Source organism: Molossus molossus, unplaced genomic scaffold (genome assembly GCF_014108415.1).
Source record: "Molossus molossus isolate mMolMol1 unplaced genomic scaffold, mMolMol1.p scaffold_m16_p_15, whole genome shotgun sequence".
Classification (NCBI taxonomy): Eukaryota; Metazoa; Chordata; class Mammalia; order Chiroptera; family Molossidae; genus Molossus; species Molossus molossus.
Genome location: NW_023425350.1, coordinates 74053166 through 74066229, shown reverse-complemented (window position 1 = coordinate 74066229; position 13064 = coordinate 74053166). Strand labels below are relative to the sequence as shown.

At 36.3% G+C, this 13064-nt stretch overlaps 1 protein-coding gene across 1 annotated transcript in view; it reads left to right on the top strand.

The window, feature by feature from the left end:
• Positions 1 to 13064, top strand: part of VWA3B (von Willebrand factor A domain containing 3B) — a 219622-nt gene that overhangs the window by 118449 nt on the left and 88109 nt on the right. The window contains exons 14-15 of the mRNA XM_036263356.1: positions 4689 to 4816; positions 6771 to 6928. Coding sequence (XP_036119249.1) covers positions 4689 to 4816; positions 6771 to 6928 — 286 coding nt within the window. The remainder of the gene's footprint in view (positions 1 to 4688; positions 4817 to 6770; positions 6929 to 13064) is intronic.

Below are 13064 nucleotides of genomic sequence, written 5' to 3'. Positions count from 1 at the left end.
AGAAAAAGACACTACAAAGAAAGAAAACTACAGGCCAATATCCCTGATGAACATAGACGCCAAAATCCTGAACAAAATATTAGCAAATCGGATCCAGAAATACATCAAAAAAATTATTCACCATGACCAAGTGGGATTCATTCCAGGGATGCAAGGCTGGTACAATATTCGCAAATCAATAAACGTGATACACCACATAAACAAAATGAAGAATAAAAACCACATGATCATATCAATAGATGCTGAAAAAGCATTCAACAAAATCAAGCATCCATTTCTGATAAAAATGCTTAGCAATGTAGGAATAGAGGGATCATATCTCGACATAATAAAGGCCATATATGAAAGACCTACAGCCAACATCATACTCAATGGACAGAAACTAAAAACATTTCCATTAAGAACAGGAACAAGACAGGGATGTCCACTTTCGCCACTCTTATTTAACATTGTACTGGAAGTCTTAGCCACAGCAATCAGACATGAAGAAAAAATAAAAGGGATCCAAATTGGAAAGGAGGAAGTGAAACTGTCATTATTTGCAGATGACATGATATTGTACATAGAAAACCCTAAAGACTCCATCAAAAATCTACTACACTTAATAAATGAATTTGGCAAAGTAGCAGGATACAAAATTAACGTCAAGAAATCGACGGCATTCTTGTACACCAATGATGAACTCACAGAAAGAGAAACTGAAAAAACAATCCCATTTACCATCGCGCCAAAAAAAATTACGGTACCTAGGAATAAACTTAACCAAAGAAATAAAGGACCTATTCGCAGAAAACTACAGGTCATTGAAAAAAGAAATAGAGGAAGATACAAAAAAGTGGAAGCACATACCCTGTTCATGGATTGGAAGAATTAACATAATTAAAATGTCCATACTACCCAAAGCAATCTATACATTCAACGCAATCCCCATCAAAATACCAATGGCATACTTCACAGAATTAGAACAATTATTTCAAAAGTTCATGTGGAACCAAAAAAGGCCTCGAATAGCCACAGCAATCTTGAAAAGGAAGAACAAAGTTGGAGGGATCACAATACCAGATTTCAGGTTATACTACAAAGCCATTGTAATCAAAACAGCCTGGTACTGGCACTAGAACAGGCATATAGACCAGTGGAACAGAACAGAGAACCCAGAAATGGACCCAAGGCAATACACTCAATTAGTATTTGACAAAGGTGGCAAGAGCATACAGTGGAGTAAGGACAGCCTCTTTAATAAATGGTGCTGGGAAAATTGGACAGCTACTTGCAGAAAAATTAAACTAGACCATCAACTTGCACCCTACACGAGAATAAACTCAAAATGGATAAAAGACTTAAAAGTGACTCGTGAATCCATAAAAGTCCTAGAAGAGACTGTAGGCAACAAAATTTCAGACATCATACGGAACAGAATTTTCACTGACACATCACCTAAGGCAATAGAAACAAAGGAGAAAATGAACACATGGGCCTACATCAAACTCAAAAGCTTCTGCACAGTGAAAGATAGAATCATCAAAACGGAAAGGCTACCCACTGTATGGGAGAATATCATTGCCAATGATATATCAGATAAGGGGTTAATTTCCAATATATATGGAGTGTTCATACAAGTCCACAAAAGGAAGACAAAGAGTCCAATTAAAAAATGGGCAGACAAACTAAATAGACACCTCTCCAAACAGGACATACAAATGGCTAAGAAACATATGAAGAAATGCTCATTAATCATCAGAGAGATGCAAATTAAAACAACAATGAGGTATCACCTCACACCTGTCAGAATGGCCGCCATCAACAAATCATCAAACAACAAGTGTTGGCGAGGGTGTGGAGAAAAGGGGAGTCTAGTACTCTGCTGGTGGGAATGCAGACTGATGCAGCCACTATGGAAAACAATATGGTGTTACCTCAAAAAATTAAAAATTCAACTTCCATTTGACCCAGTGATCCCACTTCTAGGAGTATACCCTAAGAAGCCTGAAACACCAATCAGAAAGAATATATGTACCCCCATGTTTGTAGCAGCACTATTTACAATGGCTAAGATCTGGAAACAGCCCAAGTGTCCATCAGTAGACGAATGGATAAAAAAAGCTGTGGTACATATACAGAATGGGGTCTTATGCAGCTGTAGGAAAGAAAGATCTCTTATCTTTTGAGACTACATGGAAGGGCCTGGAAAGTATCATCCTAAGTGAAACAAGCCGAACAGAGAAAGACAAGTTTCATATGATCTCACTTATTTGTGGAATGTAATGAACATAACAGTCTGAGGAAGGGGGTAGTCCCAGAGACGTGGAAGTGGGGTACAGACTGACAATCCCCAGAAGAGGGGGGTGGAGGGGGAGAGATAAACCACAGAACTTATATGCATGTATGCATGAACAGTGGACATGGACAACAAACTGGAGAAAGGGCAGGGAGGGAGGGAGAGGGGGGAATCAGTGGGGGGAAAAGGAGAAACATCCTTAACAAAAATTAAGTAATAAAAAAAATTTTTCAAAAAAAATGAATTTTGTTTCTACCTATTAGCAAAGGACAAAATATTGAAATAAAAATTATTTACACTAACATCAAAATATTAAATATGTAGGGACAAATCTATCAAAATATGTGAAGATACACTGAAAACTACAAAATATTGCTAAGAGATATATCTTGTTTATGGCCCAGAAGATATGACAATATTAAGATGCCCTTCTTTTTTCAATTGATATATTGATTCATTGCAATCACAATTAAAATCCTAGCAGGCTTTTTTGTAAAATTGACACCCTATTCTATGGAAATGTAAAGGATTTAGAATAACCAAAACAACTTAGAAATAGAAAAACAAAGTTGTTGACTAACACTACCTGATTTCAAGACTTATTAAAAAGCAATAGTAATCAAAACAGTGTGGTATTAATGTAAAAAGTGATATACAGATCGATTGAACAGAAAAGAAAAACCACAAGTAGACACACACTTATATGAACAATCTATTTTCAACAATGAAAATTCAGTGAAGAAAGAATAACTATAGGGTTTTTTTTCCCTCAAGAAATGATGTAGGAAAAGTTGGATATCCATGTGTAGAAAATGAACTTTAATCCATACCTCACACCTTATTCAAAAATTAACTGCAAAAGTTCATGGACCTAAATGTAAAACCTAGGTTTTCTCTTTCTAGAGGAAAACATATGAAAAAACCTTTGTCATTTTATATTAGACAAAAAAAAATTAATACAGTTTCAAAAACATGACTCATATAAAATCAAACTGATAAATTAGACTTGATCAAAATTAAAAGCTTATTTTAAAAAGATAATGCTAAGATAATGAAAAGACAAAAATGTAGACTGGGAGAAATTATTTTTAAATTGTATATCTAATAAAGGACTTTCATCCAAAATACATAAATATCTCTAAAAACTCAATGATAAGGAAACTAAAAAAGAAAAAACAGGCAAAAGATTTAAACAGATACTTCACCAAAGAAGATATATGTTTGTCAGATAATAACATGAAAAAATTCTTAATATTATTAATCATTCAGGAAAATACAAATTAAAACCATGATGTGATACCACTGCCCAGCTGTTAGAATAGGTAAAATTAAAATGATTGACCATACCAAGTGTTTGCATGAATGTGGAGGAACTGGAACTCTCATACATTACTGGTGGGAATGTAAACTAGTATAACCTTTCTAGAAAAGAATTTGGTAATTTTTAAAAAAAAGTTTAACATCACCAACCATATGATCCAACCATTCCAAGAGAAATAAAAGCAGATGTTCACAAAAAAGACTTTTTCACAAATGTTCATAGATTTACTTATAATAGCCCAAACCTGAACTATTGCAATAATGATTTCACAGGCATAAATGTCAAAACTATTCAAATTGTACACTTTCCATACATTTAGCTTATTGTCTGTGAATTATGCCTCAATAAAGCTGTTGAAAAATGGAACAATGAGCCCTGGCCAGTTTGGCTCAGCGGTTGGAGCATTGGCCTGCGGACCAGAGAGTCCCAGGTTCGGTTCCCGCTAGGGGCACATACCAAAAAATAAAAATGGAACAATGAGCATTATTTAAAATAGCTAAGATCTGGAAACAACTCAAGTGCCCATCAGTAGATGAGTGGATAAAAAAGTAGTGGTACATTTACACAATAGAATACTATGTGGCTGTAAAAACAAAGGATCTCTTACCCTTTGTGGAAGCATGGATGAACCTGGATATTATTATGCTAAGTCAAATAAGCCAGTCAGAGAAAGACAAATATCACATGATCTCACTTACATGTATAATCTTGTGAACATCATAAACTGATGAACAAAATAGGTCCAGAGGCACGGAAACATGGAACAGATTGACATCTCAGAGGGAAAGGTTGTGGGGAGTGGGCAGGAAGAGATTAACCAAAGAATTTATATGCATATATGCATAACTCTTGGACACAGACAATAGCATGGTAAAGGCCTGGAATGGAGCAAGGGCTGGTGGAGGGGGACAGAGAGGGGGAAAATGGGAGATATCTGTAATACTGTCAGCAATAAAAAAAATGGAATAATGTAAGAACTACATGAAACTTTTTAGATTCTTCTTTTCCTGATACATACGGTTTTGTTAGAATGTTTGCAGTGTGAACTCTTATATAATCTCAGAGTGTATTCACTTCTCACTTTGACAGAATGAAGATCTCACTCTTTTAATTAAGGAAATGAAGCAGGGATGCAGTGACCTGGAGAAGATGCAAAACCTTTATTCCGAGTCCTTGATCATGGACTGGTGGTACAATGGTGAAAAAGAAGGCGACAAGTGAGCATGCCATCCTGCCTGTTTCCCTTTACTGGACTCCTCTCCGATGCTCTGCTCGCTTTCCCTGACACTTCTTCCTTCTGCAATGCTTTGTGATGTTTCTTTGAAAAGAATCACACAGATTTTTTTCAGCAAAGACAATTTATAATTTAATAACAATTGGCTTAAGGAGGCCACATGTTCACCTTGATAAGTAAGTTCTGAAGTCCTTGCACCTAGGAACAGTGCTAGCTTCATCTGTACCAGTGTAAACAGGCCCCCAGCCCAAGCAGAGACAGAGCAGAGCAGGATTGTGTGTAGTGAAGGAGACCTGACCCATGGTCTGACTTCACTCTGGATGTTGGCAAGTTCAGACCTTCTCTCCATACCTATCCATTGCTGTGGGTCTCAGTTTCCTCATCTTTAAATAGTGGCTGTGGTGGTAGGATTTGGGATAAATGACTTCTTGGGTCTTTTCCCACTGTATATTCTAATATGTTTCTAATTAGTAGTTTCTAAACAAAAAATCAAAACCACCCCCAACATTCAGAAAATGTGTCAAATCTTATTAAAGTGATTTAGCATTGTGCAGATATTCAAGTATCACAGCTTCATATAAATATGCTATCGGGGGGGGGGGGGTTATTTAAAAGAGTGATAGCAAAATGGAAAGAAGTTGAAAATATATTTATTAATCAGCATTTCCTCTTCACCAAAATTCACTATTAGCAAAGTAAGCATTAATATAGACTTGGGGCAGGGTATGAGCATGGAATCAGTAAAACAAGATAAATGTTATATTGGACATCTCTTATAATGAGATTTTACAGCATCATATTTTAAGTATTTGTTTGGAAAGCTCTGGTACAACTAAATGGAAAGAATTTGAACAAATAAATTAAGAATCAAGTCAATAGGCAGTACTTCAGTATAAATTACCTTCTCTGTGCTATCAGCCAGTAACTCAACTGTCCTCATCCCTTTTTTAATCAAACTAAACATCTCAGGAAGCTGGCTTGGTCAGTTGACTGTCCTTGCTATTGATTAAGTAGAGGATGCTTTCTAGTTCAAAATATATATATATATATATATTTTTTTTTAGGGGCTTAAAGGGGCAGGTTCCAGAGTCAAGTGGAAAAGTGTTTTAATCCAGGCTTTCTACCATTGCATGTTAGGTAACTCTGGGCAAGTTACTTAACCTTTCTGAGCCTCAGTTTCCTCATCTATAACATGGGAATAATGGTAGTCATAGAATTGTTGAGTGGATTAAGTGAGGGCATGTCTGGCACATAATAAGAGCTCCGAATTAATATAAAGGAAATAGTAAATGCAGTGCCTCATTCTACAGATATCATGCTTCTATACTTCCTTGTAATATAACATTAAGTAAAGTTATTTACCAATTCAGCCCCAGTCTAAAACAAATTGCCTTGTTCCAGTTTTCTAGTTTTCCCTTGTTCTAGTTTTCCCTCCTGGCCCCAGATCTTAACCAGAATGTTTTGTTGTGATCTGGTATTGGTACAGGGCATCCAGGCAGGAGTTTCTCCCCTCTGGCTTTTACAAGAGTTGGTTGTTCAACCCTTTGGTTAGAAAAATGGGTTTCCGCAATACTTTCTGGTTTGCAATCAGTTCTCCTCATGTTCAGAACACAGCTGTTTCCCATAATTTATAGATGAGGAAAGTGATGATGTTTAAAGAGATTGAGTGATTTCACTGAGTCACACAGCCAGGAAGGATGAGAGCTGTGATATGAGCCATATTTAATGACTCTGGATCTGGGTTCCTGTCTGCTCTTCTGTGTGGGGCAGGGATCAAGGGCTATTACCTAAAGGGGGTGTGGGCTCATTTCTTTAAGTTTGCAGCTTTCAACATGACTATTGATTTAACTCTGCCTTCTTGATGAAAATGTTATGTTCCCCCTCTCCTTTTCTTCTTGTTCTTTTTCTTTGTCTACTTTTTATCTAAATCAAAACAGGCATCAAAAAGAAATCTGTTCCTTGGTTTCAACCCCAGAGCAATGTGCAAATCCTCACTGTGATGTTGAAGCAACATGGGTGTCCTCCCTAAATTTGTTGAAAGTACCAGGGGACCTTTCAAATCAAAATATTCAGAAAAAGAAAGTCCTCCATGCAGGTATCAGTAAACAAAATTGTTTGAATGTCATTACTGGTTTTTCTTCAATGCAGGAGGGTAGAATAGAACTAAACCCACACAACATTATAAAAGAAGCCTAAATCTGTGCTTTTTAAAAATTGACATTTTTATTGAGATAATTGTACATTCACGTACAGTTGTAAGAAATAATACAGATAAATCTTGTATGCCTACCCTCACCCAGTTCCCCCAATGGTGACATCTTGCAAAAAATAATAGTACAATATTCCATACAGGATATTGACATTGATACAATCTAGTTTACCCAGCTTTACTTGTATTCCCAGGTGTTTCTCTTTTGCAACCACATTTACCTTTCTTAAGCCTTGGGAACTACTAAATTCTCCATTTCTCTCTTTTGGTTTTTTTTGTGTGTGTGGTTAATCCTTACCCGAGGATATTTTTCCATTGACTTTTTAGATAGAGTGGAAGAGAGGGAGGGAAAGAGAGAGAAACATCAATGCGAGAGAGACACATCGATTGGTTGCCTCCTGCGCAACCCCAACCAGGGTCCGGTAGGTATATGCCCTTGACCAGGAATTGAACCCATGACCCTTCATGGTCCATAGGCCAATGCTCTAATTGTTGACCCAAACTGGGCAGGGCAAATTCTCCATTTCTAAAAAGTTATCATTTAAAGAAAACAGTGGACATGGACAACAAAGCTGGGGACAGGGCGGGGAGGGTCGGGGAGGGGGAAATCAGTGGGGTTTTTCCATCTGTAACAAAAATAAATTAATTTAAAAACTAAAAAATAGCCCTGGCCGGTTTGGCTCAGCGGTTGGAGCGTCCGCCTGCGGTCTGGAGAGACCGGGTTCGGTTCCCGCTAAGGGCATGTACCTCGGTTGCAGTTTGTCCCCGGCCCTGATTGGTCATGCGGGTGGCAGCCACTCGATGTGTCTCTTTCACATCGATGTTTCCCTCTCTCTCTCTCCCTCTCTCTCTCTCCCACTCTATCTGTACAAAAAATGGAAAAATGTCCTCAGGTGAGGATAAAAAAAATAAAATAAATAAAAATAAAATAAAATAAATAGGACAAGCTGCAAATAAAATAAAGTTATATAAATGGAATAATGCAGTACATAAACTTTGGGGCTTGGCTTTTTTCACTCAGCATATTTTCCTGAGTTTCACCCTAGTTTTTGCATGTATCAGTAGTTCACTCCTTTTCATTACTGTGTAGTATTCCATGATATGAATATATCAGAGTTGGTTTAACCATTTATTTGTTGAGGGATATTTGGGTTGTTTCCAGTTTTGGGGTATTATAAATAAAACATTTATAACTATTTATATATAAGGTTTATGTGAATATAAGTTTCATTTCTACAAGGCAAATGCCCAGGAGTGCAATTGCTGGTGGGTCATATGGTAATTGAATATTTGTTGTTGTTTTTTTAAACTACCAAACTATTTCTCAGAGTGGTTGTGCAATTTTACATTATCACCAGCAATGTAGGAGTGATCTAGTTTCTTCACATTCTTGCCAGCAGTTAGTATGGTCACTATTTTTTATTTTAGCCATTCTGATAGGTGTGTGATGTCTCACGGTAGTTTTCACTTGTATTTCCCCAGTGACTAATGATGTTGAGCATCTTTTCATGTGCTTATTTTTAGTCTGTATATTATCTTCAGTGAAATGTCTATGCACAAGCTTTGTCCATTTTCTATGTGGATCAGTTTCCCTCCTCTTCTATTCCTGGAAGAAATTAGAATAGTGTTTTTTTATTTGTTTGTTGCTTTTAGTATTTGGTAAAATTATTATGGAGCCATTTAGGCCTAGACATTTAGTTTCCAAAGTTTTTTTCACTAAGAATTCAATTTTTAAAAATGGGTTTAGAGCTAATAATATTGTCTATTTCATCTTGGCTGAGTTTTGGCAGTTAATTGCTTTTGAGGAAGTGGTTCATTTTTTTCTAAGTTGTCAAATTTATAAGTGCAGAGTTTTTATTTATTCCTTTATTACTTTTTAAATAGCTGCAAGAGCTATATTGATGTCCCCTATTTTGTTCCTGATACTAGTGTTTATGTCTTTATGTCTGTCTTCTCTCTCTCTCCAACTCTCTCTCTCTCTCTGTTTTGTCTTTCTTAATATTGCTGGAGGTTTTGTCAGATTTATTTCCTCCTCAACAGACAGCTTTTTGTCTCATTGATTTTCTCAAATGTTTTACTATGTTTATTTTATTGAGTTCTGTTCTTTATTGTTTCTTTCATTCTGCCTCCTTTAGTTTCTTTTGCTCTTTGTTTTCTAATTTCTTGAGTTGAGTAGTATTGATATCAGATATTTCTTCATTTCCAATATAAGTACTTAGTGCTACAAATTTCCCTCTCTGTACTGTTTTAGCTACATCTCACATATTTTGATTTGTTGTGTTTTTGTTTGCATTCATTTCTAAGTATTTTTACTTCTTCAAAGAATTCCTCTGACCTATGGATTATTGATAAATGCATTGTTTAACTTCTATGTGTTTCGATATTTTTTCACTGTAGTCTATCTTGATAAATGTTTCACAAGCACTGGGAAAATGTGTATTCTGTTGTTGTTGAGCAGAATGTTTGTCAATTTGATTCTGGTGGTTGATTGTGTTGTTCAGATCTTCTCTGCGCTTACTGAGTTTGTGTCTCAGTTGTTGAGAGGGAGGTTATGAAGTCCTCAGCTATATTTATTGATTTGTTTATTTTTTCCTTTCAGCTCTGTCAGTTGTAGCTCCATATATTTTAAGACTATATTGGTTTGTGTGCACTCATTTAGGATCTATATGTCTTCCTGGTGGATTGATCTCTTTACTATGTAAATTCTTTCTGCTATGAAGTCTACATTATCAAATATTAAATAGAGCCACTATAGCTTTCTATTAATAATTGAACAGTATAATTTTTTCCATCCTTTTACTTTCAATCTACCTGTGTTGTACTTGAAATATAAATGTATTATATGTTGCATATAGTTTAATATGTTCTTTTATTTACTCTGCTAATATATGTCTTTTGGTTAATATGATTAGACTATTTAAATTATTGATGTATTAGCACTTATTACTGTTATTTATTATTTTCTATTTGTTTTTGTTTTGTTTTGTTTTGTTTTTTTGGTCTGGTTTCTCTGTTTCTCTTTTCTTCAGGTTATTTGAATTTTTTTTTACAAATCCATTTTGATTTATTTGGTGTATGTGTGTGTGTGTGTGTGTGTGTGTGTTTGTGGTGTCCTTAAAATTTTTTTTATTGGGAGGAGGAAGGGGGAATCAGTGTGGTAAAAGGAGAAACATCTGTAACAAAAATTAATTAATATAAAAAAATTTTTTTATTACAGTTTGCATTCAACAATGTTTTGTATTAGTTTCAGGTGTATAGCACAATGGATAGACATTCATATAGGTTACAAAGTATTTCCTGATCATTCAAGTGCCCACTTGGCATCATAGATAGTTATTACAATATTACATGTTCCTTTTGCTTTACCTTACATCCCCATGCCTATTTTGTAACTACCAATTAGTACTTCTTAATCCCATCACCTTATTTTACCACACACCCCCAACACTCCTTCCCTCTGGCTTCCAACAGTTGTTCTCTGTATCTATAAGTCTGTTTCAGTTTTGTTTGTTCATTTATTTTATTCTTTAGATTCTACATATAAGTGGTATCATAAGGTATTTATGTTTCTCTGTTTGGATTATTTCACTTAGCATAATACCCTCTAGGTCCATCTATGCTGTTGCAAATGGTAAGATTTTATTCTCTTTAATTGCTAAATAATATTCCATTGTATATATGTACCACCACTTTTTTATCCACTTGTTTATTGATGGGCACTTGTTTGAGTGTATTTTTTGGAATGGCTTTTGTAATGGTTTCTTTGGGTATGACATCATATGAATGTGACTTATAAAAGTGTACTAGCATCAACATTTTGTGTGGACTGTGGAAATCTTACTTCAATTTAGATTTCTTTACCTTCTCTGGTTTTAAATCATTGTTTTGAGCATCATGTGGTTTTACAACTTTAATTTAAATCACCAAGTATGATTTATAAATCTCATGAGGAAAGGATAACCTATTATATGCACCATATTTTTTCTCTCTTTTGTTCTTTCTCCCTTTATGATTCCCCCAAAATATCTTCTTTTATCATTTCCTTTCTGTTTGAAGAACTTCCTGTTTTCAGTCTGTAAAGGAAGATCTGATAGCCACAAATTCTTTTCCTTTTTCTTAATCAAAGAAGATTTTTATTTTCTATTTATCCCTAAAGGACAACTTGCCATATTCAGAATTTGCAGTTGATGGTTCTTTTTTTTTTTCTTCTTTTTTCTTTTTTTCGGTTGTTGAAAAATAGTGTGCCTCTTTCTCTGACCTCCTCCATTTTATTTTATTTTATTTTTTATTTTTATTTTTTTCTCAAATCTTTATTGTTGGATGTAAAATGTATTACAGATATTCCACATTTTTTCCCCATTGACCCCCTCCTCCCCACTCCCGCCCCCCTCCCACCTTTTCCCACACTATTGTCTGTGTCATATGCATATAAGTTCTTTGGTTTATTTCTTCCCACCCCCACAACCCATTTCCCTTTGAGGTTTGTCAGTCTAGCAATGAATTTGTGCTTCTTAATTCCTTCACTTTTTCACCCATTCCCCCAACCCCCCTCCCAACTGGCAACCAACAAAATGTTCTCTGTATCTATGAGAATGTTTCTGTTCTACCTGTTCATTTTGTTTGTAGATTCCATTGTTGATAGATATGTATTCATTGCCATTTTGTTTGTTCATACATTTTATCTTTTTCTTCAAAAAGACCCTTCATCATTTCATATAGTAATGGTTTGGTAGTGATGAACTCCTTTAACTTTTTCTTGTCTGGGAAAGTTTTTATATGTCCATCAATTCTAAATGACAGCTTTGCAGGATAGAGTAATTTTGGTTGTAGGGTCTTGGTTTTCATCACTCTGAATATTTCTTGCCACTCCCTTCTGGCCTGCAAAGTTTCTTTTGAGAAATCAGCTGACAGCCTAATGGGAACTCCCTTGTAGGTAACTAGCTGCCTTTCTCTTGCTGCTTTTAAGATTCTCTCTTTGTCTTGAACCTTTTGCATTTTGATGATGATGTGTCTTGGTGTGGGCCTCTTGGGGTCCATCTTGTTTGGCACTCTCTGTGCTTCCTGGACTTGTATGTCTGTTTCCTTCACCAAGTTAGGAAAGTTTTCTGCCATTATTGTTTCAAACAGGTTTTCGATTTCTTGTTCTCTCTCTTCTCCTTCTGGCACCCCCAAGATGCGAATATTGGCACGCTTGAAGTTGTCCCAGAGGCTCCTTACACTATCCTCATTTGGGGGGATTCTTTTTTCTTTTTGCTGTTCTGATTGGGGATTTTTTGCTTCCTTAAATTCCAAATCAATGGTTTGCTCCTTGGATTTACATACTCTATTATTGAAGCTGTGCAAATTATTCTTTATTTCAGTTAATGCCTCCTTCAATTCTAACTGTGTATCCATGATTTCTAACTGGTCCTTTTTTATGCTCTTGAGGCCCTCCCTAAGTTCACTGAGGTTCTCAGTAAGTTCATTGAGCATCCTTATAAGCAGTATTTTGAACTCAGTATCTGTTAGGTTGCTTATCACCCTTTCGCTTAGTTCTTTTATTGGGGTTTTGTTCTGTTCTTTCATTTGGGACCTGTTTCTTTGTCTCCTCATTTTTGCTGCCTCCCTGTGTTTGTTTCAGTGTATTACTTAATGAGAGGTATGGGGCTCGCTGAGACCCGATGCTGCTTGTTTGAAAGAATTTAGGAAAAACCTGAAGCAGGATCCAAGACTGCCAATCCTATGGTTAAGCAAGTGGCAACAGCTTGGGTTGGCTTGAAAGTTGTGTGTGTGTGTGTGTGTGGGGGGGGCCTCAGGGAGTCAGAAGGGCGGGGCTACCAGTGTGAGCCAGGTTGTTGGAGTCCCTGATATGGAGACTGTCTGCCGCCCCAGGGAAGGGCTCACCAAAGGAACAAAGGCCTCTTACAGTATGTTTGTCCCCAAGAAAGCCCTCTCTCCAGCCCTCGCTCCAGTGCCAAACAGCTCAGTTCTTCCCTGTATGTCTCTGGCGCCCCTTGAGCTGCCTCCCTCCAAGCTTAGAGGC